This window comes from Chelonoidis abingdonii, chromosome 4, assembly GCF_003597395.2.
Source record: "Chelonoidis abingdonii isolate Lonesome George chromosome 4, CheloAbing_2.0, whole genome shotgun sequence".
NCBI lineage: Eukaryota > Metazoa > Chordata > Testudines > Testudinidae > Chelonoidis > Chelonoidis abingdonii.
Window position 1 is genome coordinate 2,751,885 of NC_133772.1, and position 26,032 is coordinate 2,777,916.

The following is a 26,032-nucleotide window of genomic DNA, read 5'->3' on the forward strand; positions in this document are numbered from 1 at the left end:
CCTCCTTGTGTGGTGTAAATAAAATAAAGAGGAGACAAGGTGATTTGGCGCAAACAAAGGTAAGTGTAATCAGAGTAAAGGTACAGAAAAACAGGGGAAAATGCAAACTTAATGAATACAATGAAACAGTGACTGGCTTTGGGAGCTTAACGCTCAGGCCCATAAACCCTCCCTTGGAAGCTGGACAACAATAAATGATGCCCCAGCACAGAAACCTTTTCCCACTGTTCAGGTGCAGTGGATCCCATGTACTGGTGCAATGCCCAGGATCTTCCACTCTCCGGCTGATTTAGAGCCTTTGAGGAGGAGCACTGGGGAGTCCAGATGACGGTTGGATTTTGTTGCTGGCAGGGAGGCTTTCTGGGATGGTGGACACCAGGAATGCAGGATGGCAGGAATGGTGGTGATAGGCCTCCTGTTCCTCAGTCTCACGGCGGGACCGATAGTGTAGAATCATAAAATCACAGACTATCAGGGTTGGAAGAGACCTCAGGAGGTATCTAGTCCAACCCCCTGCTCAAAGCAGGACCAACCCCAACTAAATCATCCCAGCCAGGGCTTTGTCAAGCTGGGCCTTAAAAACCTCTAAGGAAGGAGATTCCACCACGTCCTTAGGGAACCCATTCCAGGGCTTCACCACCCTCCTAGTGAAATAGGGTTTCCTAATATCCAACCTAGACCTCCCCCGATTTCTCTCTTCACTCTTCAGCTTGGGAGCACTGTGAAGATCTGACCGTGTACGGGCCGTCACTGGGGTGGACAGCCCTGCGCAGGCACTGAACAAGTCCTTATAAAACTTTTGCGGCGGGAAAAATTCTGAGGCGATGGAACACTGAGGGCTGGTTTTGGTGGGAAAAAATGGTTTTGACTAGTGTGAGCCTGTGTCTTAATGGCAAACAAGTCCACTCTCAGAGATGGAGTCCAGGGGTCAATAGCTCATCTACTCCATATTGGATCTTATTTTAAAGCCAGTGATATACTTCATAAACATCTTATTAAACACCTAATTGAATATATTAAACAGTTTATACTTCTTATGCCTAACAATAGGAAGGTTAAGTTATTCCACAGTCCATTATCTTTGCTGATGGGCCACTAGCACTGTCTGGCTTCATTACTGTAGCAGAAAGGCTAGTTGTGGATGTCACCCAGAATAAGCATGACTGAAATACAGAGATAGAGTCAATATTCCTAAATTTAGATACAAAAATGATACATGCATACATATAGGATAATCATATATAGAAAATCATAACTTTTCCAATGACATCTCACATGACTTAATTGTACAAAATGCATCATAATTATGCCATAATCATATCACAATGGTATTACAGTGAGTATTAATGGCGAAGTGTCACACCATGGGTCCAGCTTGCCTGGTATCCTGCCCTAACCTCGCCACTCCTGATCAGACCCATGGTCCCATCTAGCCCCATATCCTTCCCTCTCCGTGCCACCCTGGATTAGACCCATATGCCCCTCAAGCCTGGTATCCTGCCCCCAATCACATTCAAGGGCAGATCTAGCCAGTTATTTTGCTCCTCTAGTACTGTGTACCGGGGGTGGGGCTATGCCCCTTATTTGTTGTTTGTGGGTTGCAGGGGCTTACACTGAAGATGTGAAAATCTCTCTGGCACAGGATATCTCAGAACATGAAACAGAAACAGAGAGAAGCTGGAGAGGGATGGGGATGAGGTGTCACACCAACTTCTCTATGTGTGTGTATGTGCGTGTCCCACTTTGGGAGGGAATTCTGACCCCTGAAAAGGAAAGAGAGAGTGGGAAATAAATCTCAACCCACGCCCCTGCTGCTAATCCAGCCCTTGGCCACCCACAACCAAGTCTGCTGGTGCCCCTCAACCCCAACCGGCAGCCCTGTGCTAACTCAGAACTGGGTTCCCCCCACCCCCTACAGCTCTGCTGGTGCCCCTCAGTGCTGACCAACAGCTCACTGCTATCCTAGAACTGGGCTCCCAACACAGTTCTGCTAGAATCCATCCATTTTGAAGATCCTGTCCAGAGTGATAAATAAAGGCTATGTCTTCACTATGCACCTTTTAGCAACACACCTGTGCTGTTAAAAGACGTGCAGTGTAGCCGCTCTTTGTCAACAAGAGAGAACTCCCCCATTAACCAAGCACTGTTCACACCAGTGCTTTTTGTTGGTAAAACTTTTGTCATTCGAGGGTGGTGGTGTGTTTTTTTCACAGCCCTGAACGACAAAAGTTTTACCCACAAAAGTGCAGTGCAGACAAAGCCAGAGTCATATAAGATGATTAGATAGATAGATAGATAGATGGATAGAGCGGGGTGTATGGGGATGGACAGATTGATAGAGAGGGGTATATGGAGATGGATAAATAGATAAATGGTGGTTGTGATGTTATTGACATGAACTGTGACCGTATAGATTATTGTTGCAACCGGGGTCCTATGGTTGCACCAGGTCTTGTATAGAGGAGGCCATGTGAGGTGTCCATGGAAAGGAAGCAGTTTGCTGGTTATGATTGTGCTGTTTGTATGTGTGTGTCATTTTTATATTTGAAGTTATGAATATTGTCTCTGTGCTTGTATCTCGGTGTGTTTGATTCTAAGTAGCCTCAGTGAAGCATTTGGTCAGCTTCTTGAGAAAGGACTATTCTCAGTAAGTGCCCAATCAAGGAACACTTAACTGACAAAGAACTATAGGAGACGCCGTCCACATCTGAGCTTTCCTGCGGACATTCAAACTAACATGTAAACAATGGTGTCAACCTGCAAAAAGCTGAATCATTCACAGACATGTGACTTGCCCAGGTGGCTACAAACTCCATCTTGTTGCTGTGACTTTGCACAGAAGAACAAAGGGGTTTCCGCCCACAAGAGAAAGAATGTAAAAGGCCCTGGAAGCCTCTCCATTTGGTCTTCAGCTGGCTTACAGATGGCTTCTCCACCCCCAAGAAATGCCTGAAAGAAATGGGAACACAGGACAGTAACTATGGGGGTGTGAGTGATTGCTGGACCCAGACTAGGAAGGAGTCCAGTCTGTGAAAGAAGCTTATTGAAACATCTCTAAGGGTGAGATTTATCTGTATGCAGGTTCTTAATGTATCAGGGTTAGACTTGCGTGTTTTGTTCCATTTTGCTTAGTAACGTACTTTGTTCTGTCTGTTATGACTTGGAACCACTTAAATCCTACTTTTTATATTGAATAAAATCACTTTATCTTATTAATTAACCCAGAGTAAGTAATTAAAAATGGAGGGAGCAAACAGCTGTGCAATTCTCTCTATCAGTGTAATAGAGGGCAGACAATTTATGAGTTTACCCTGTATAAGCTTTAAACAGAGAAAAACTAATATATTTAGAGTTTGGATCCCATTGGGAGCTGCATGTCTGGGTGCTAGAGACAGGAGCACTTCTTAAGCCATTTTCTGTTAAGTCTTCAGCTTTGGGGAGTGTGGTTCAGAAAATGGGTCTGTTTTGAAGCAGACAGGTGTGTCTTGGGTTAGATTGTGGAGTGGGAGGGGGAGAGGAGACTGTGGGCTGGAAGACAGGACCCCTGGTTTCCATCTTGTTTCTGAGCAGGGAGTGGAGTCCAGTGATTCGGGGTGGGGGTGGGTTCTGGGAGTCAGGACTCCTGGGTTCTATACCCAACTCCAGGAGGAGCCTGGGAGCCCAGAGATTCTCCACCCACCATTCGCTCACTGGCTGGGGGTGACTGTCCCGGGGCTGGCAAGGCTGATGAGAAAGGCCCAGGATTGAATGGAGGCACAGCTCTGACTGCAGTGGCAGGGGCATGACGTGGAGCTTTGGGGTTTCCCCCCACTTCCTCGTCACTGACGTCGCAGGTGCTCTCTCCCTGCCCCAGCACCGTGCAGCTGCAGCGCGGGGCCGGGGGAAGCTTGTGGTCAGAACAGTTATTTCTGCTTCTAGAAACGGAGACGAGCGTCTCTAGCGCGGCCCGATGCTACAGCTTGAGTCACAGGGGCTACATGTGCCAGGCAAGGGGGCCATGACTCTAGGGGAGGGGCTACGGGAATCCTATCCCCATTCTGCCACATCCCCCAGGCCCCCTTTTCTCCTGGTCTCTGCTCCATGATTCCACCCAACTGCATCCCAGCTCTGGGATGGGCAACGTCCCAGCTCCGTACCAGTCTGGACCGCGTGGCTCCCAGTATCCTGACCTGGGCTCCATGACCTTAGCATTGGGACCCAGTTTGCACCTGTCCCGGAGCAGAGGTAGCTTGCAGGTGGGACCATGCTGCACTGGGATCGCCTGCCTCCCAGCCCCATCCTGGCCTGAACTTCGTGGCGCCCCGTTTCCCGAGCTGGGCTCAGGGATGAATTATTGCTCACCCCCCCCCCTCCACCACAACTGGCCTGCGGTTCTATGAGGAGAGCAACACTACGAGACACCTGTGTTGGCCCCTGTGTCTCGTCAGCGTCACCGTGTCCTTATCTCCCCATTCCTTCATCTTGGCTCCACCAGCTGCCATGGGGCTCCCACTTCTGCCCATCTCTCTTTCCTTCCCAGGGCGCTGCAGGAACTAGCTGATTCATGCTCTGCCTCTCCTAGCCCCAGGGCCCTGGGGTATGGAGAAGGGCTAGGGCCACAGAGCAGCAGGATGAACGTGGGATGTGCCAGCTAGAGCCATGTACTCTGCAGGGGTTTGCTCTATGGTGGCGCGGAAGGAGGCTATGAAAAGATCCTCTCCAGTCCACCATGTGTCACAAGTACATTCCCACTGGCTCTCTGGAGCTGCCCCATCCCTCAGCTGTTGCACCAGGATCCCAGCCCCTATTCCAGGGACAAGTCAGGAGCTCAGCCACCCACTCCCCAGCTAACACCTTCCATGCTCTGTCACAACTGACCTGGAAGATGCATTTAGCTGATGGAGGGAATCGGAGCTGCACCATTAGAGGAGAACTATCACTCTAATTCCCCAGCCCCTGGAGCCAGCCAGTCCCCATGGTCTAAGGCCATCTCCGAGCTGAATCCCCTTAGAGGTAAAATTCCTCCATCCCCTCCTGTATCCCTTGGCAATAGCAGTGTCTTGCAAATATCAGCTGTGGGATATTAGTGCTCCCCTAAAAACACTGCCCATCTCCCTGTATCTCTTTCCCATCCACCCCACTCTGTTCCCGGCAGAAACCATTCACTTTAACTGGATTTAGTCACATTACACTGGATTCCCATTGCAGTAAATTCGTCCAGCTATCTCCCCATCTTGCCATGCCTTGCTACCCTCCAGCCCAGAGCTCCCTCTGGTGTTCCCAAGTGTGTACTGCAGCCTCTCATTTCTACTCTACATCTGGTTCCAGCCCACTGAGGTTGGAAAAATGACAATGCTTTCTGCTGATAAATTTGCTTTCATAAATGTTTATTGAAGCAGAGAGATACACTTGCAAGAATTCAAAGATCTGGAATCCTACCAGAAGCAAATCATTTTGCCAAGGAGCTCCAAAGTTGCATGGTAATTTTCCAGGCAGGAGATATTTAACTTGAAATCAGTAGGGTTCAGAGTTAACAACCCTCATTCACCAGTTAACTACAGAATGGCACTTTTTATCTAGGATCCTACAGATGCAGAGAGGGGTGAACCAGGATGATGCTTTAACCCCCAAATGAGGGGAATAGACCCTTCCCAATGTGACCACAATGCAGTGCTCTCTCTCTGAACTTGCTGACAGGAAATCAACAGCCCTGTGGCATGACTTTCTTGGTTTAACTCTGATTCCTACCCATGGCAAATGATATATCAGTACTGATCTTCTGAGAAGGGAACATCCAGCTGGATGGTGGGTGGGGCCCGGACATTCAGGATGAGATAATTAACCCCAAAGCTCCTGAGGAATTGTGGAAAGCAAGAGAAATCATAGATTATTAGGGATGGAAGGGACCTCAGGAGATCATCTAGTCCAATCTCCTGCTCAAAGTAGGATCAATCCCCAACTAAATCCCCAAATGGCCCCCTCAAGGATTGAGCTCACAGCCCTGGGTTTAGCAGGCCAATGCTCAAACCACTGAGCTATCCCTCCCCCCATGACAGAAAGGGAACCTCTCTGTAATGAATCCTCCCTCCAAGAGCCCAGCCCATCTGCTGGGTGTTTAGAACCATGTCCATCCCTTGGGTTTCTGCAGAGGGTTAATCCCTGATGCCACAATAAGACAGGGGCTGAGCTTTGCTCCGGATGATCTCTTTTCAGCTGGATGCACTAGACAGGTAATTGCAGTGGGTGGAAGGATACATGGGGTGAGGGATTATTTGCACTGCCAGCACAGATTGGTTGACTGGATGTACTTGACATTCATTGGTTGGTTGGTTGCACTGGCTACACATCTTGGTTGGATGTACCTAAGACATCAGTTGGGTGGCTACACCAGATGCACTAGGTACATACAGTGTTTGGTTGGCTGGATGGATATGTTGAATGCATTGGTTACATTGGTTGAATTGGTTGGAAGGTTAGCTGGATACATTTGTTGGTTGGTTGGTTACACTGGACAGTCTAACACATTCATTGGGTGGGTGGCTGGCTGGCTATTTACATTGGATGCACTAGATAAAATTTACTGGTTGTTTGGATGGACTGGATACACTCATTGGTTGGTGGTTTGCTGGCTGAATATGTTGGATAAAATAAATGCAACTGATTGGTTGGTGGTTGGTTGGTTGGTTGGCTGCATGTGGGGGCCAGAGAGGTTGGATGCAGTAGGTACATACTTTGGTTTATTGTTTGGGTGGGTACGTTGCATGACCGGAATCATTGGACACACTGGTTTAATGGATCTGGAATGGGCTGTTTGTGATAGGATTTTTTTCCTAGAGGGAGCTGAGAGGATGATGGGCCCATAGGAGCGGACAGTCACTTGTGGCTAAGAAGACACCGATTCCCGAGCAGGAGTGACAGCATGAAGCCCAGTAGCGTCAGCAGAGCAGGAACTAGGAAATGCTTTGGGGGACAGGGAGTGCTATTGATGAATGCACACCCATGCCCTTTCTAAGGGGCTCACCAGAAGGCTGCCGCCTCTTTCCCCTTGGCTGTGCTCTGCTGGGGTGGCTGGGAGACATAGTCGAAGCAGCTCCGGCCCCCAAGGTGGGGCCCACAGCGCAGGCTGTACTGGAACCAGATGCGGCCATGGTTGAGGTAAAAATCCTTCTTGTGGGGCCCTCCAGCCTCCAGCAGGATGTCGCTGCTTCCCAGCAATTCATCCCTCCACGGGTCTTTGTCCCAGACCTGGACACGGATCTTGCTGGTGCTGGAGATGTGAACGGTACCGAAGTCTAAGTCGACATTCCAGATGGGATTGTTGTTGTTCCGGATGGTGTTGGTCTGCTCCTTCTGTTCCTGAAAGAAGACCTTGACAAAGGCATCTGTAGCAGTAAAGAAGTCCCCCCTCAGGCTGGTGGCCTTCTTCACTGTCACCATCAGCTTCCCCAGGCCACGCTCCCGCGAGCAGCACATGGTGTTGGTCATGGCATCCCCGGGGCAGACGCAGGAGCAGGGGTCATGGGCGCTGCATTGAGTCCCCGGGGGCAGCTTCGGGTGCAATTCCTCACCAGGGCCTTCTCCAGGATGTACTCACTGACTGCCTGCCTCAGTGGCTCCCGCTTTGGGTTATCCTGCTCCACCAGGATGTGGATGGGGTGCAGCGAATAGGACACCAGGCCAGGGTTGCCTTTGAGACTCTCAATCCAGGCTGAGAAGACCTTAGCATCATTCCCCGAGAACAGCAAGTCAGTCGTGCTCTCTCCTCCCTCCACCTCCACGTGGCGCTCTTGATACGTCTCATGGAAGCTTCCCCGGACCTTCCTTTTCTTCTTCTCCTCCTCGCACTTGCTGTACCCACCCTTGACAGAGCCCACTCCGATACTCACGGCCGCCTCCATGCTCAAGCAGTCCTTGATCTCGTCGTCACTCAAGCTGCTCATTGCTGCTTCGCAAACCCTCACGGCCGTCACATCCCGCGTCCGACCCCCCAGCTGCAGCTGGGACATGTAGTGGGTGCCATAGTTGCTGATTAGTTGCTGGTATTCCACCTTTGATTTGCTGTCGTACTGGTCCGGGAGGTTCTCCAGGGCCAGAATGAAATGGCTGGTGAGCGGGGGCGTCTCGCTGACCCGGAACCTAGTTAGGGACACAAGGTGAGGAGTGTGCATGGCCTGGTGAGTCAGCTGAGGTCATTAGTTGTGCACGCTAAGGTCCTATCCAACCCACAAGCACCGATCTAAGCAGGTGGCACCTACTCAAAACAGCCACCTAGTCAGCTGAACCTCACGACCTTCTGGGGATACTGCCAGCTGCTTGATAGTTCTGACATACTGCCCCAACTCTGGCCACGGCAGGTCGCCGGGCTGTCCTGACACACCGGACAAGAACATCCCCCATAGCTGTCCGGCTCCAGGTGGGAGCCGGCGCCTTCTAGAGGAGAAAGGCTGCGTGTCCCATTCCCTGCTCCCTTCCTAGCTAGCCAGTCCCCCAGCCGGAGACCAGGTTGAAGCCGGCGTTCCCTAGACAGGAAAGACTCTCTATGTCCCTTTCCCCGCCTCCCCCGAGCCTGCCAGTCCCCCTGTTCTTGGCCTAAATCAGAACCCAGCACTCTCTAGAGGGGAAGGGCCCTGTATCTCTGTGTGGTGTTGCTGTGACCCCAATTTCAGATCAGCCCTCCTGACCCAGGTTGGCTCTTACGTGTAATAGCCGCAGGACATCTCATGGCTCATGAAGCTGTATTTGTCCATCCGCGTGTGGTCTACCACGAAACTGGCCAGTTTGGATTGCGATCCGGCCAGCGCCACCTGGACATTAACCTTGGGCTTCACAGGTACGTCCAGCCCCACCTTCCAGTCGTTCTGCACCGCAGACGCTGCCGACTCCATCATGGCCATCGCCGACTGCTGCACTGAGCTGCTCAGCTTCCGGCGGCACGAGACACGGACCCGCCAGTCTACCGCAGCCAGCGGCAGCCTCTGCCACTGCCCTCCCTGCAGTCGGTTCTGGCACAGGGTGCAGGTGCCGTCTTCGTGCTGCCAGAGGCTGCTGTCGACCAGATAGGCCCACTTCCTGCCCATTGTGGTCACATCGATGCCCTCACCAATCAGGCTGTGCCCGGGCACGAAGGCTGTGTGCTTCTCGCATTCATTGGCTGTGCCTGTGTGACAACTGGAGGAGGCCCCAGTGAAGATGAAAAGGAGGATGGGGATGAAGGCACCAAATCTGGGCATGGCTGATATCGTGGGTTCCCCTACCCAGGAGGGTCCTTCAGCCTCTATAGCCTCCTAGAGGGCGAGACACACAGAGATCCAGAATTAGTGACAATGCAGTGGAAGGCAGTTCCACAGGTTATCTTTATTCTAGAGACAGAGATATCCACCTATCACCCACGACATCAGCCTTGTTCTATAGGACACCTAAGAAAACTCTGGGCTCTAGGAAACCTGGAGGCACTACACAAATGATGTGATGCCTCATCTGCATGTTTGACAACAGATTATCCAATTTACATCAATTCATTTTCCTCCTTGTTTTCCAGGTGGAGTAATACCAGCACTAACTACGAGGATGAGGTGCCCACTCTACAGCTTGCAATATAATAATGGGCCATTGCAATTCCCCAATGGGGCCACTAGAGGGTGGTGCCATGTGGACAGAGTCCGTGGCTTGTGATTAGTGAGCCAATTCAGTGACTGGGTGTGGCCATTAGGGGGGCAGTGCGAAGCCACACATAACCCGTGGCTTGCGAGTGGCGGCTTTCATAGCCAGCGAGAGCAGTGGGAGCTTGGGCCACACTTGGCATGACTGGCCCCGCCATGGAAACTGCCAGAGCCCCCTTGTGGCCACGGTGAGTGGTGGATTTGGTCATGTTTAACCCCTGATGGAGGGTCATTTTCTGGGGTTTCTCCTGGTCAGCATCAGCCCTGGCGTCTGGTGCTGCCACCTTTACACTGCAGCTGTTAGGGAAAGACAGCAGGAAACCCAACCATCCTGGATCAGGCCCATGGGCCCATCAAGCTCGGTATCCTGCCCCCTCCTTGCCACCCAAGAACAGACCCATGGGCCCATCTTTTCTGATAGCTTGTCCCCTTCCTTCCGCCCCTGATGCTTTGACCACCTCACTCGTCTCTGTGCATCCCTCCCCTTAAACCACAAGGGATGCTGTGTTAAATGTAAATTTGAACTGTGTTCCACTTGGGTTGGAGCTGTAGAGCAATGCTGGCTGTGGGGCAGGAAAGGGTGAGAGCTCTGCATCCTGTCATGGTAGCAGGCTCGGTCTGGGAGAGAACAGCAAATGTTTGAACTCATCACAGCAGAACGAGGCAGGAAAAATGCATTTGACTATTGACTGCTGGGTTCTGTCCAGCCCCCGGCTCCCTGCAAGCCGAGTCTTGGGCTTCCCTACCCCCCGACCCACTCTGCCAGTGCTCCTCAATCCCCACCTGCTGCCCCATTGCTTTGTTGCCAATAGAAAATCAAATTGCAGGATTCCTCTGATATGAAAGGCATCAACTTTGTAAATTAACTATCAAAAGCTGAATAGCAACGTGGTTTAGTAGATAGAGCACTGGTTTGGGAGACACGTCTTCTGGGTTCTATTGTCGCTCTGGCAGGGGAGTGGAGTGAAGCGGGTTAGAGGATGGGGGGCAGGGAGTCAGGACTCCTGGGTTCTATGTCGCTCTGGCAGGGGAGTGGAGTGAAGCAGGTTAGAGGATGACGGGCAGGGAGTCAGGACTCCTGGGTTCTATTGTCACTCTGGCACGGCAGTGGGGTGAAGTGTAGGAGCGGCATCAGGGTTTTTGGCGCCCTAGGCGGGGTCCTTTCACGCTCCTGGTCTTTGGGGTACTTCAGCGGTGGGTCCCGGAGCGTGTGAAAGACCCGCCGCAGAATTGCCGCCGAAGACTCGGAGCGTGGAAGGACCCCCTGACGCCGAATTGCCGCCGAGGGTGGCAAAATACCCCCCCCCCCAAAATCTTGCGGTCGCCTAAATGGAAGTGCCAGCCTTGGTGAAGTGGGTTAGAGGATGGGGGTGTGGGGAGTCAGGACTCCTGGGTTCTATTGTTGCTCTGGCAGGGGAGTGGGATCCGGTGGGTTAGAGCAGGATGGACTGGGGACTATGATCTTGGATGAAGTCTGTGTAGAGCCCGGTGTGACAGGGGCCCCAATCTCAAATGGCGGGTAGGTGCAGTATGCCGCATTAGGGGCCCCCCCCAATATCAGTTGGGAGGGATTTGTGCAGCACCCAGAGACAGGGTCCTCAATCTCAGCTGGGGTCTGTGCAGCGCCTGACGTGATGGGGTCCCTGATCTTGGTCGCGGTCTGTGCAGCGCCCGGCGCGATGGGGTCCCTGATCTCGGTCGGGGTCCGTACAGCGCCCGGCATGATAGGGGTCCTAATCTCGGTCAGGGTCTGTGCAGCGCCCGGCGCGAAGAGGTCCCCAATCTCCGTCTGTTTCTGTGCAGCACCTGGTACAATGAGTTTCGCAATCTCAGCTGGGGTCTGAGCAGCCCCACTGATCACTTACCTGCCTCAGGAACTGGGCTGAGGAATATTTCGGCTCCTGGGCCTGTCGGCGTCCCGGCCTGGGCTGTGTCTCTGCTGGGAGAGACGCGCTTTGAAGGTGGATCACAGCACCACAAAAGGTCTTCTGTGTTCTGAGTGTCTCAGCCGTCACCACGCTCCCCCCCAGCGCTGAGCTCCTGCCCCCCTTTACACCCCCAGCCACAGCCATTGGGCAGGAAGCTGTGGCTAGCAATTGTTCCACCCCCCAAGCTGGATCAAATGCGCCTCCTGTGGGTCTCGACCCAGGGTATGAGGACCTAGAGAGGCTGCAAAGTAAACCCCAGTGAGACAAACCCAGCACTGCCTGCCCGGGGAGAGTGCCCCCTATTGAGCCCTGAGCCTGCAGCAGAGAACCCCCTAGTGCCACACTGGGGCATTGGGGCCAGCACTGCCTGCCCAGGGAGAGCGCCCCCTACTGCTCCCATGCTGCTCCCTGCAGCACAGCGCCCCTAGTGCCACACTGGGGCATTGGGGCCAGCACTGCCTGACTGAGGATAGCGCCCCCTGTTGAGCTCCCCACCCTGCAGCATAGCGCCCCCTAGTGCCACACTGGGGCATTGGGGCCAGCACTGCCTGACTGAGGAGAGCGCCCCCTGTTGATCCCACCCCCCACCATGCAGCATAGCGCCCCCAATGCTGCACTAGAGCCACCACTGAGCGCCTCCGGACCCCACCGTAAATGCAGAGAAACCCCTCCAGTGCCAATGGAATCAGGCCAGGATTCTGATCACTGGGTAAATCCTGTGGGGCAGGCTGGGTGGAGGTAGGGAAATTGGGCACCGAGGTGGGGGCTGCTGTAGAGCAGATCTGAGGTTTCCTTCTCTCTCTCTGTTGCCCCACGCTGTGTTCTACCCAACCTTTCATGCCCTGGGACTCCAGCCCCAGGCTCCCACAGCCCCCAGAGCAGCCCCTGTGCGGACACCATCAGGGGATTCGGCTCACTCCTGCACCCACTGCTGGTAGGACCCCTACTCCCCTGCATCCACATTATTTTTCCAGGGGTCACTCCCACTCCCTGCACCCCTCATTATTCTGCCAGGGGTCACCCCAACTCCCTGCATGCCCATTCATTCTACCAGGAGCCCCCCTCACTCCATCCTAGTGTGCCCCTCATCTGCTTTTCTATCTCCTACAAGCTGGGGGACGGGGGTGTGACACTCTGTACCTCAAAATAACACTCAAGAATCAACATATTCAACACTGTGATAGGACAATGAAATGTTTTGTGCAATGCATGCCTTGTGCCACAGCCAGTGTTTCAGTGACAACAAAGGCGCGAGAAACAAGACACATTTGCATCAGGATGGGCTGGACACGTGTTGATGGCCTAACAAGAGGAATCCAGACTCCCAGTGACATCACCACTTGGCCTCTCTCCTCCCGCATCTCAAGGTCATTGGGAAGAAAAAGATTTATAACTGGGGAGCTTGGTCCCAGGCTGAGAAGGGAATCCAGCCTGTGTATAGAGAACTGTCAACAGCCTGTAATAGCCAGAGGGCTGAGAAAAGTTCTTGGATTCAAATCTTCTAAGTTTAACAGACGGAGCAATTTAGACTGCGATTCTATTTTTATTTCTTGTGTAACCAACTTTGACCTCTGTGTCTAACACTTCTAATCACCTGAAATCTCTTTCTGTAGTTAATACCCTGACTTTAATGTTTTATTCTTACCAGTGATTTACTGAGAGGGCTTGGGGAATCGGCTCAGGCTACAGAGGCTGGTGCACGTCCACTTTCTTTGACAAAGTGGCAAACTAATTAATGAGCTTGCACTGTTCAAGAGAAGGTCTTGAGCCATGTAAAATGGTACATTTCTGGGGTGCCAGGCTGGGGTGATTTGCTGGTGTCTGTCTCTGTATAATTGAAGCATTCAAGCAGTTTAGCTGGTGTCTTCCTGCCTGTTGTTGGCAGAGTGATCTCAGCCCCTGGAGGGGTTGGTTGCTTGTCTCCGGCAAAGCACTGTAAGAGACAGCCCAGGTTGGCGAGTTAAGCGGGCACCGTGGTGCCCCAATTAGAGTTTCTACCCTGGAGATCCAGTCACAGGGGGCAGTACAGAGACATGGGAAATAAATTGGGGAGGGGCCAGGAGAATCCAGAGTCACACCCCTTGGAGGAGGGGCCTAGGAGCAGCAAACACCTGCCCTCTTGGGGAGAGGGGGCGGCTATGGAAGTAGAGTCCCACCATCCCCGGGAGCACAGACCCACACACCCAGGACTGGAGTTGGACGGAAGGGACCCCAGGGTTGAGAGAGACAGGCCCTTCAAGTCTAGGAATATGATCTCAGGAGGGGAGGAGCCTCTGGGAAGAGTCCCAGAATCATGCTCCCATAAGGGTATCACACAGCCACACTTCTCCAGTAAGGGGATGGGGCTTGGGATCATACAGCCACATCCCATGGGGTTCAGGAAGGGGAGGGGCTTAGGCAGGCAGCTGACGGGGGCGGGTGAGTGTGAGTCTGCCCATTTCAGGGAAAGAGGCCACCCCAGGTCCAGCCCCCAGAACAGGACTCCTACTTTCTGGCCCCTGCTATGAGAGGAGAGTGGGATAGAGTAGCAGGGTTGGGAGCCAGGACTCCTGGGTTCTCTCCAATCTCTGGGATGGGAAGAATCACACAAGCCCCCAGGCTACAAAAAGAGGTGTTTATTTCATATTCTTTTCACAGCATCAGCCCGAGCCCGGTTTACAAAGAAACTTAGGATGGTTGTTACCGTGAGCGTCCCTTAACGGTTAAGTCCAAACCCGATGCCCAACAATCCCTTCCAGCCCCCCCGCACCCCCACACCACTGCGCAGCAGGGAATCAATGAATTGCTCTCACGGACTGCTCCAATTCCCTCCAGCAGGGGGCAGTGCCACCCCCTCACACACCCTTATGAGCATGAGGACAGTGTATCACCAGTCAGACATGCCCAATGGGGCGGGGCCTGGGACGTGAGGTGTCTGGGGAGGGTGGAGCCTGTACAGCCACACCCCCAGGGAGGGAGGGGCATTGAGCCATGTGCTATTCTCCTTTCATAATTTCCACCAGCCTTCTACCCCTCCCGGGGAGCAGAGGGACAAGAGAAGTGCAGGAGAAAGGAGTCCAGGAGAGCTGGCTCTATTTGAAAGAATCCTTATTGAGGATGCAGGAACAAACCATCCTGACATGTAGAAAGAACAGCAAATATGGCAGACGATCCGCCTGGCTTAACAGTGAAATCCTTGCTGATCTTCAACACAAAAGAGCAGCTTACAAGAAGTGGAAGATTGGACAAATGACCAGGGAGGAGTATAAAAATATCACCCAGGCATGCAGGAGTGAAATCAGGAAGGCAAATCACACTTGGAGTTGCAGCTAGCAAGGGATGTTAAGGGTAACAAGAAGGGTTGCTTCAGGTATGTTAGGAACAAGAAGAAGGTCAGTGAAAGTGTGGGCCCCTTACTGAATGGGGGAGACAACCTAGTGACAGAAGATGTGGAAAAAGCTAATGGACCCAATGCTTTTTTCGCCCCTTCTTTACCAACAAGGGCAGCTCCCAGACTGCTGCACTTGGCAGCACAGCATGGGGAGGAGGTGACCAGCCCTCTGTGGAGAAAGAAGTGGTTTGGGACTATTTAGAAACAGGGCCGCCCAGAGGGGGGGCAAGTGGGACAATTTGCCCCAGGTCCCGCAGGGGCCCCCACGAGAATTTTTTGGGGCCCCTGGAGCGGGGTCCTTCACTCACTCCATGGGCTCTGGAAAACTGTCGTGGGGCCCGGACCCCTGGAGCGTCTTCTGCTATGGGTCTTTGGCGGCGGGGGGTCCTTCTGCTCTGAGGCGGAAGGACCCCCTGCCACCGAATTACCGCTGAAGTGGGACCCATTCTGGGACCTGCCGCCGAAGTGCCCTGAAGACTTGCGGTGGCGCCCTCTGCCACCGAATTACTGCCGAAGTGGGGGTCCCCTGTGGCCGAAGACCCCAGGCCCCCTGAATCCTCTGGGCAGCCCTGCCTGGAGCCGGCCCTGCATGCGTCGTGCACCTTTCCTGATCAATCTGCATTAATGTCCGTGAAATGCTCGCAGTGATCCAGAAGTGCCTCTTAGAATTAACATACTCGGAGGCTAGGTGGGCTGGTGCCAGAATTGGAATATGTGTCCCATCCATCACCCCTCCACAGTTAAGGGAAACCCATTTGTGCAAAGCCAGCCACAATGTCATGCGCATTCCCCAGAGTCACGGTTCTTCTGAGCAGAATGCGGTTAGAGTCCCTGCAAACTTGCATTAACATGATTCCAACGGTCGACTTTCCCACTGCAAATTGGTTAGTGACTGGTAGCTGTCTGGAGTTGCCAGCTTCCAGACTGCAGTAGACACCTGCTTCTCCACCGGTAGGGCAGCTCTCAATCTCGTGTCCTTGCTCTGCAGGGTGGGGGCGAGGTCATCACACAGTCCCATGAAAGTGGCTTTTCTCATCCGAAAGTTCTGCAGCCACTGCTCGTCATCCCAGACTTGCATGATGATGTGATCCCACCACTCAGTGCTTGTTTCCCAAGCCTAAAAGTGGCGTTCCACGGTGGTGAGCATGTCTGTGAATGCATTATGTGAGTCCACATCATCCTTGGACTTCTTGCTGTCAGTTTGTAACTTAAGAAGTAACTTGACTGGAAATTGTGACTTGCTGGTGAGACCCACCAGCATATTCCTTAGCAGTTCAGGCTCCATTCCTGCAGACCGAAAGGGAAGACAGAGCGCGCAACAAAAAACCGTTGAAGGATGGTGCCAAATGTGGACTGAAGCACAGGGATTGCTGGGATGCATTAGGGGGCATTGGGACAGGACCCAGAATACTCTATACCCCCCATTCCACTTCCTACAAGCCACAGTGCCAGAATGGGAAGAGATGCTCTGTGGGATAGCTGCCCATAATGCACCACTCCCAATGCTGCTGCAAGTGCCGCAAATGTGGCCACACCAGTGCACTGACAGCTGACAGTGTGAACACACTGCAGCGCTTTCCCTGCTGCAGTCTCCAAGGGCTGGTTTAACTCCCAGTGCCCTACATCTGCAAGCATAGCCATGCCCTAACAAATTATTTTGTTGTTGCCTAGGCCAGCGTCCTTTGTTTCTGTGAGGCTGGGCTGGGTTTCTCCCATCTGTGCCCTGATGAGGTGTGAACTGCCTCTCTGTTCTTGGAGCGTTTTTGCCTGGGCTTGCTTTAAGCCCTGAGGATACATTTTCAGCCTCATAACTATATATATGAAATTACAACCTATAATCTTACAATAACATTAATGTAACAATTACTATAACATCACTATAGCAACCATGCTCAGTGCATCATGAGCCTTCCAAAGACACCCGACATGACAAACTGAGCACTGGATACCACACAATCATTGTATAAAGATGAACACAGAGGTGCTGCGTGTTCCCCTGAGGTACAGAGCATCACACCCACCCACCCCACTCTGTCCCCAATATTCCCTTTGACTGCCATAGCCACATTACACCGGATTCCCTATTGCAGCAAATTCATCCAGCTGTCTAGCTCCCCGTCTTATCATGCCTCGCTCCTCTCCAGCCCAGAGGTCCCTCTAGTGTTACCAAGCGTGTACTGCAGCTGCTCATTTCTACTTTAGATCTAGATCCAGCCCACTGAGGTTAGAAGAATGACAGGACTTCCTGCTTAGAAATTTTATTTCACACATGTTTACTGAGGCAGGGAGATACATTTGCAAAGATCCAGAGACCTGGAATCCTCTCAGAAACAAATCATTTTGGAGTGGTGCTGCAAAGCTGCATGGCAGTTTTCCAGGCTGGAGATCATAGAATCATAGAATATCAGAGTTGGAAGGGATCTCAGGGGGTCATCTAGTCCAACCCCCTGCTCAAAGATATTTGAGTTGCAGTCAGTAGGGTTCAGAGTTAACCACATCCACTCCATCAGCGAGGTGCACCATCGAGCTATTGATCTAGGCTCTCAACAGATGCAAGTAAGAGTGAGAGAGGAAGAAGCATTAATCCCCAAATTAGGGAAAATTTGCCCTTCCAAAATGTGACCCTAATGCAGTGCCATCTCCCTGAGCCTACTGACAGCTGGAATCTATAGCCCTGGGACATGTTCTCCTGTGTATTAACTCTGAAGCCTAGTGAGAAGGAGTGATATGTCATCATCTTTGATAACCATCTGAGCAGAGAACATCCAGCTGGTTGGTGGATGGAGCCTGTGTATTCATGATAATATAAGTATCGCCAAAGCAGCTGGTTAATTGTGAAAAGCAACAAAAACAACACGTAGGGAACAGCCCCCTAATGAATCCTCCCCCTGGGACCCCGGCCCTTCTGCTGGGTGCTTTGAACCATGTCCACCCTGGAATATCTTCGAGTTTCTCCAGAGGGTTAATCACTGAAGCCGCAGTATGACAGGGCTCAGATCTGTGCCTTGGGGTCCTGTAGAGAAAATCAGTTTTCAAGTGGATACACTAGACAGATAAATACAGTTGGTGGCTGGATACATGGGGCCGTGGATTGGTTGCTGGACCTGCATATATTGGTTGACTGGTTGGTTGGATGTACTTAGGATATTCATTGTTTGGTTGCTTCCACTGGCTACACAACTTGGTTGGTTGGTTGGATGTACCTAAGACCTTAGCTGGTTGGTTGGTTAGTTACATTGGATACACTAGATCAGTAGTTCTCAACCCGCGGCTGCTTGTGCCCCAATCGGCACACAGCTGCAGCCTGTGTCACATTCTGAGGGCCAGACAAATAGTACATATGCAGTGCGGATGTGGTCAAAATAACACATAGAGAGCTGCATATGCAACCCACAATGGTAAATAGGTTGAGATTAGGTATGCAGTAGGTACATACATTAGTTTGTTGATTAGATGGATACATTGGATGGCGAGAATCATTGGACACACAGGTCTGATGGATCTGGAATGGGCAATTCATGGTGGGACGTCTTCCCAGAGGGAGCTGTGAGGATATCAGGCTATAGGAGCAGAGAGTCTCTTATGGGCATCGGAGACACCGATTCCCGAGTAGGAGTGACAGCATGAAGCTCAGTAGCATCAGCAGAGTGGGAGCTAGGAAATGCTCTGGGGGACAGAGAGTGTTAGTGACCAATGCACACCCATGCCTCTCTCCAATCAGGGGCTCACCAGAAGGCCTCCACCTCCTTTCCCTTGGCTGTGCTCTGCTGGGGTGGCTGGGAGACATAGTCAAAGCAGCTCCGGCCCCCGAGGTGGGGCCCGCAGCGCAGGCTGTACTGGAACCAGATGCGGCCGTGGTTCAGGTAGCAATCCTTCTGGTGGGGCCCCCCAGCCTCCAGTGGGATGTCGCAGCTTCCCAGCAGGTCATCGTCCCACTTGTTGTCCTCGTCCCAGACCTGGACACGGATCTTGCTGGCGCTGGTGAGGTGAACGGTACCGAAGTCCAAGGGGACATTCCAGATGGGATTGTTGTTGTTCCAGATTGTGTTGGTCCGTATCTCCCTTCTCTCAAGGAAGACCTTGACGAAGGCATCTGTACCGGTAAAGTAATCCCCCCACAGGCCACTGGCCTTCTTCACTGTCACCATCAGCTTCCCCAGGCCACGCTCCCGCGAGCAGCACATGGTGTTGGTCATGGCATCCCCGGGGCAGACGCAGGAGCAGGGGTCATGGGCGCTGCGTTGAGTCCCCGGGGGGCAGCTTCGGGTGCAATTCCTCACCAGGGCCTTCTCCTGGATGTACTCACTGACTGCCTGCCTCAGCGCCTCCCGCTTTGGGTCATCCTGCTCCACCAGGATGTGGATGGGGTGCAGCGAATAGGACACCAGGCCAGGGTTGCCTTTGAGACTCTCAATCCAGGCTGAGAAGACCTTGGCATCATGGCCGGAGAACAGCACGTCAGTCGTGATCTCCCCTCCCTCCACCTCCACGTGGCGCTCTTGATACGTCTCATGGAAGCTCCCCCGGACCTTCCCTTTCTTCTTCTCCTCCTCGCACTTGCTGTACCCACCCTTGACAGAGCCCTCTCCGATACTGACAGCTGCCTCCATGCTCAAGCAGTCCTTGATCTCGTCGTCGCTCAAGCTGCTCATTGCTGCTTCGCATACCCTCACGGCCGTCACATGCCGTGCCCGGCCCCCCAGCTGCAGCTGGGACACGTAGTGGGTGCCATAGTTGCTGATTACTTGCTGGTACTCCACCTTTGATTTGCTGTCGTACTGGTCCGGGAGGTTCTCCAGGGCCAGAGTGAAATGGCTGGTGAGCGGGGGCGTCTCGCTGACCCGGAACCTGGTCAGGGATACAAGGTGAGGAGTGTGCATGGCCTGGTGAGTCAGCTGAGTTCATTAGCTGTGCATGCTAAGGCCCCAGACAACCCAGAAGCACGGATCTAAGCAGGTGGCTCCTACTCAAAGCAACTACCCTGTCTGCTGAACCTCATGACTGTGCTAGGGATACTAACAAGCTGCTTGGTAGTTCTGACAGACGTCCCCTGCTCTGGTGACGGCAGGTCACCAGGCTGTCCTGACACACATGAGAAGAAAATCCCCCATAGCTGTCCAGTCCCACATGGGAGCCGGCGCCCCCTAGAAGGGAAAGGCTCCTTGTAGCAATCCCTGCCTTCCTAGCCAGCCAGTCCCCTGCCCTGGGACCAGATTGGAGATGATGTCCCCTAGAGGGAAAAAGTCCTGTGCCCCATTCCCTATTATCCTGAAACAGTTCCCCATCCTGGGGCCAGATTGAAGCCAGTGTTCCCTAAAGAGGAGTGTTCCCTGCCCCCCTCCCCGAGCCAGCCATTCTCCCCCCTAGGCCTGGATCAGAGCTGGTGCCCTGTAGAGGGGAAAGGCCACATCACTCTGTGGTGTTCCTGTGATCTCAAATTCAGGTGAGTCCTCCTCACCCAGGCTGGCTCTCACCTGTAATAGCTGCAGGACACCTCATGGCTCATGAAGCTGTATTTGTCCATCCGCGTGTGGTCTACCACGAAACTGGCCAGTTTGGAATGGGATCCAGCCAGCGCCACCTGGACATTAACCTTGGGCTTCACAGGTACGTCCAGCCCCACCTTCCAGTCGTTCTGCACCGCAGACGCTGCTGACTCCATCATGCCCATCGCTGACTGCTGCACTGAGCTGCTCAGCTTCCGGCGGCACGAGATGCGGACCCGCCAGTCCACCACAGCCAGCGGCAGCCTCTGCCACTGCCCTCCCTGCAGTCGGTTCTGGCACAGGGTGCAGGTGCCGTCTTCGTGCTGCCAGAGGCTGCTGTCAACCAGATAAGCCCCCTTCCTGGCCATTGTGGTCACATCGATGCCCTCCCCAGCCAGGCTGTGCCCGGGCACAAAGGCCATGTGCTTTTCGCATTCATTGGCTGTGCCTGTGTGACAATGGGAGGAGGCCCCAGGGAAGATGAAGAGGAGGAAGGGGAAGAAGGCACCACATCTGGACATGGCTGACGCGATAGGCTCCCCCACCCAGGAGGGGCTGTCGGCCGCTGAACCCTCCTAGACGGAGAGAGACAGAGAGATCCAGAATTAGTGACATCCACCAACCACCCACGACATCAGCCATATTTTATTGCACACCTACGAAAACTCTGGGCTCTAGGAGGTATTACACAAATGATGTGATGCCTCATTTGCATGTTTGACTACAAATTACCTAATTTGCATCAATTCCCTCACCTCCCTATTTCCCAGATGTTGTAATACCAGCACTAACTACGAGGAGGAGGTAGAGTTTCACATATCCACTCTACAGTGCGCAATATAATAATGGGTCGTTGCAATTCCTCAATGGGGCCACTAGAGAGCGGCATTATGTGGACAGAGTCCGTGGCTTGCAATTAGTGGGCTGATGCAGTAGCTGGATGTGGCCACTAGGGGGAGCAGTGCAAAGCCACACACAAGCTGTGGCTTGTGAGTGGCGGCTTTCATAGCCAGCAAGAGCAGCGGGAGCTTGGGCCATGCTCGGCGTGACTGGCCTCGCCATAGCAACTGCTGGGGCCCCCTTGTGCCACGCCAAGTGGTGGATTTGGTCATGTTTAAATACTGACGGAGGGTTATATTCTGGGGTTTCTCATGGTCCGCATCAGCCCCAGCATCTGGTCCTGCCAAGTTTACACTGCGGCTGCTGGGGAAACAAGGCAGAAAATGCTACTGCCCCGAAACAGATTCTGGGGCCATCTAACCTGGTATCTTGCTCCATCCATTTTTGTCCTGGATCACACCCATGGGCCTATCTAGCCCAATATCCTGCCCCCTTCCTGCCACCAAGAGTAAACCCATAGAATCACGGAATCATATAACTGGAAGGGACCTCAGGAGGTCATCTAGTCCAGCCCCCTGCACTGTAGGCAGGACTAAGTATTGTCTAGACCATCCCTGACAGGGGTTTGACCAAACCACTGTTAAAAATCCCCAGTGATGGAGATTCCACAACCTCCCTAGAGAATTTATTCAAGTTTTTCCTAATGTCCAACCTGAATCGCCCTCATTGCAATTTCAGCTCATTGCTTTTTGCTCTATTCGCAGAGGTTAAGGAGAACAATTTTTCTCCCTCCTCCTTCTAACAACCTTTCATGTACATGAAAACCGTTATGTCCCCTGTCAGTCTTCTCTTTTCCAGACTAAACAAACCCATTGTTTTCAAACTTCCCTCACAGCTCATGATTTCTAGACCTTTCATCATTTTTGTTGCTCTTCTCTGGACTTTCTCCAATTTGTCCACATCTTTCCTGAAATGTGGGGTCCAGAACTGAACACACTACTCCAGTTGAGGCCTAATCAGCGCAGAGTAGAACAGAAGAATCGCTTCTCGTGTCTTGCTTATGATGTTCGCTTGTTTTGCAACCGCGTTAACTGTTGACTCATATTTAGCTTGTGGTCCACTCTGACCCCCAGATCCCTTTCCGCAGTTCTCCTTCCTAGGTAGTCATTTCGCATTGTGTGTGTGTGCAACTGATTGTTCCTGTCTAAGTGAAGCACTTTGCATTTGTCCTTATTGAATTTCATCCTATTTGCTTCAGACCATTTCTCCAGTTTGTCCAGATCATTTTGAATTTTTCATCCTATCTCCAAAGCGTTTGCAACCCCTCTCAGCTTGGTATCGTTCGCAAACTTTATCAGTGTCCTCTCTATGCCATGATCTAAATCACTGGTGAAGATTTTGAACAGAACTGGACCCAGAACAGATCCCTGAGGGACCCCACTCATTATGTCCTTTCAGCATGACTGTGAACCACTGATAACTACTCTCTGGGAATGACTTTCCAACCAGTTATGCACCCACTTTATAGTAGCTCCATCTAGAATACATTTCCCTATTTTGTTTATGACAAGGTCATTCAAGACAGTATCAAATGCCTTACTAAAGCCTTACTAAAGGGACTATCTAGTGTGATATCCTGTCCTCTTTCTTCCGCCTCTGATGCATTGAGAACCTCACACTTCTCTGTGCGACCCTCCCCGTACTAACCTCAAGTAGGTTTCAGTTGTGTTCCGCTTAGGCTGGAGCTGTACAGCAATGCTGGCTGTGGGGCAGAAAAGGCTGACAGCTCTGCATCCTGTCATGGTAGGGGGCTTGGACTGGGAGGGGACAGTAAATGTTTGAACTCGCCCCAGCAGAACCGAGCAGGAAAAACGCACTTGAATATTGACTGCTCGGTTCTGCCCAGCCCCCGGCCTCCTGCAAGCCGAGCCTTGGGGTTCCCTCCCCCCTGACCCACTCTGCCGGTGCTCCTCAATCCCCACCTGCTGTCCCACTGCTTTGTTGCCAATAGAAAATCAAACAGCCTGAAGTTGCAAGATGCCCTTGATATGAAAGGTATCAACTACGTCAATTAATTATCAAAAGCTGAGTGGCAACATGGTCTAAGTTGCCACAAGTACTCCTGTTCTTTTTGAGTTCTCTTGTCACCCTGGCAGAGGAGTGGGGTGAAGTGGGGTAGAGGATAGGGGCAGGGAGTCAGGACTTCTGGGTTCTATTGTCGCTCTGGCAGGTGAGTGGGGTGAAGTGGGTTAGAGGTTGCGGGGCAGGGAATCAGGACTCCTGGGTTCTATTGTCACTACGGCAGGGAAATGGGGTGAAGTGGGTTAGAGGTTGCGGGGCAGGGAATCAGGACTCCTGGGTTCTATTGTTGCTCCAGCAGGGGAATGGGGTGAAGTAGGTTAGAGGATGCAGGTTTGGGGAGTGTCAGGACTCCTGGGTTCTACTGTCACACTGGGAGGGGAATGAGATTGAGTGGGTTAGAGCAGGAGGGACTGGGGACCATAATCTAGGTTCAGGTCTGTGCAGCACCCGGTGTGACAAGGCCCCCAATCTCAATGGGGGGGTCTGTGCAGGGCCCAGCATTAGGGGCCCCCGATCTCAGTTGGGATGGGTTTGTGCAGCACCCAGAGCGACGGGTTTCCTGATCTCGGTCAGGGACTGAGCAGATCCTGGCGCGATGGGTCCCTGATCTCAGTCGGGGGTCTGTGGAGGGCCCAGAGCAATAGGGTTCCTGTACTCAGTATGTGTGTGTGCGGGGACCGGCGCAACGAGGTCCCTGATCTAAGTCACGGAATTTGTAGGGCCTGGCACAATGAAGTTTCCGATCTCTTCCAGGATCTGTGCAGCGCCCAGCGCAATGGGGGCCCTGATCTTGGTCGGGGTCCATGCAGTGCCTGGCGTGATGGGGGCCCTAATCTTGGTTGGTGTCTCAGCAGACCCACCCATCACTCACCTGCCTCTGGTATATTTCGGCTGCGGAATATTTCGGCTCCCAGGCCTGTCGGCGTCCTGGGCTGGGCTGTGTCTCTGCTGGGAGAGAGACGCTTTGAAGGTGACCAAGGCACTGCACAAGGTCTCCTGTGTTCTGAGTGTCTCAGCTGTCATCACGCTCCCCCCAGCGCTGAGCTCCTGCCCCCTTTACACCCCCAGCCACAGCAATTGGGCAGGAAGCTGTGGCCAGCAATTGTTCCACTTATGTGGTTGATCAAACGCACCTACTGTGGGTCTCGACCCAGAGTACGAGGAGCTAGAGAGGCTGAAAAGGAACACACAGTGAGACAAGCCCCGATTCATTGGGGCCAGAATTGCGTGCCTGGAGAGTGCACCCCATGCTGAGCCCCCCACCCTGCAGCACAGCGCCCCCTAGTGCCACACTGGGGCATTGGGGCCAGCACTGTCTGACTGGGGGGAGCACACGCTGCTGAGCCCCTGCTCTGTAGCACAGCACCTCACAGTGTCACACTGGGGCCACCACCTCATTTCCCAGGGACCCCACTCTAAATACAGAGAACCCCCATCAATAGCAATGGAGTCAGGCCAGGATTCTCATCCCTGTGTAAATCCAGAGCAAGCCCAATGCCCTGGCTCTGTGGGGCAGGCTGGGGTGGAGGTGGGGAAATTGGGCACTGAGGAGGGATGACCATCCTGGGTTGCTTCAGAGTAGGTTTGAGGTTTCCTTTCTCTTCTCCCCAGCCCCCTGTGTTTTGTCCTATCCACCCTTTCATGCCCTGGGACTCCAACCCCCGAGTCTCACAGCTCCCAGAGCACCCCGTTCTGCCCCCATCAGGGGATTCTGCTCAGTAAATTTTCCTAAATTTAGATACACAAATGACACAATGCGTCCATATAGGATAATCACATTCAGAAAATCATGTCTTTTCCAATGACATCTCACATGACTTCTCTTGTATAAAATGCATCATCATTATGCCATAATCAGATCATCATAATATTACGATGACAAATATGGGGTGCAGTGTCACAGCCATGGGTCCAGCTAGCCTGGGATCCTACCCAACCCCGCCACCCCTGATCAGACAGATGGGCCCATTTGGCCTGGTATCCTTCCCCCTCTGTGCCACCCTGGATTACACCCATGGGCCCCTCAAGCCTGGTATCCTGCCCCCAATCAGATCGATGGGCCAATATAGCCTGGAAGTTTGCCCCTCCGTGTACTCTGCTTCGGGGGGCAGGACTATGCCCAATATGCTGTTTGTGGGTCGCAGGGGCTGACATTGAAGATGTGAAACTCTCTTTGATCAAGTGCTGTTCACACTGGCGCTTTTTGTCGGTAAAACTTCTTGTTCGGGGTGTTGTTTTTTTCACACTCTGGAATGACAAAAGTTTTACCAACAAAAGTGCTGTGTAGACAAAGCCAGAGTCATATAAGATTATAGACAGATATGAGGGTGTATGGGGATAGGTTGACAGACAGACACAAGGGTATATGGGGATAGATAGATACATATGATTGATCTGTAAATACGTTATGTGGACAGATAGCTAGAACTTCTTACCACATTAAACATTTCATATCTCTGGGGTCTAGATCTGGGAGAAAGAAACAATTTAACAGATCTCACAGGGAAGCTTTCTACCTCTCCACTGAGTGCTAATGAGGTTTAATGTTTGAGGTGAGGTGGGTGGGAGCCAGGACCCCCTGGGTCTCTCCCGATGAGAAAGGCCCAGGCTTGGCTGGAGATGCAGCTCTGACTGGCCCGACAGCAGGCGTGGCATGGAGCTCTGGGGTCTCCTGCCACAACCCAATCA

The 26,032-nt window shown here is 52.6% G+C and overlaps 2 protein-coding genes across 2 annotated transcripts; both read right to left on the minus strand.

Annotated features, from left to right (window-relative positions):
• Positions 1-6,996: 6,996 nt before the first annotated feature.
• On the minus strand, positions 6,997-11,710 carry LOC116815512 (perforin-1-like). The gene is given in 4 exon segments (XM_032763940.1): positions 6,997-7,520; positions 7,523-8,115; positions 8,677-9,263; positions 11,504-11,710. Coding segments are annotated over 4 exon segments (1,911 nt in total).
• Positions 11,711-18,661: 6,951 nt separating this feature from the next.
• LOC116815521 (perforin-1-like) lies at positions 18,662-24,385 on the minus strand. Its single transcript, XM_032763949.1, is given in 4 exon segments — positions 18,662-19,784; positions 20,411-20,997; positions 24,216-24,353; positions 24,356-24,385. Coding segments are annotated over 4 exon segments (1,860 nt in total). The 5' UTR covers positions 24,368-24,385.
• Between the last annotated feature and the right edge of the window lie 1,647 nt (positions 24,386-26,032).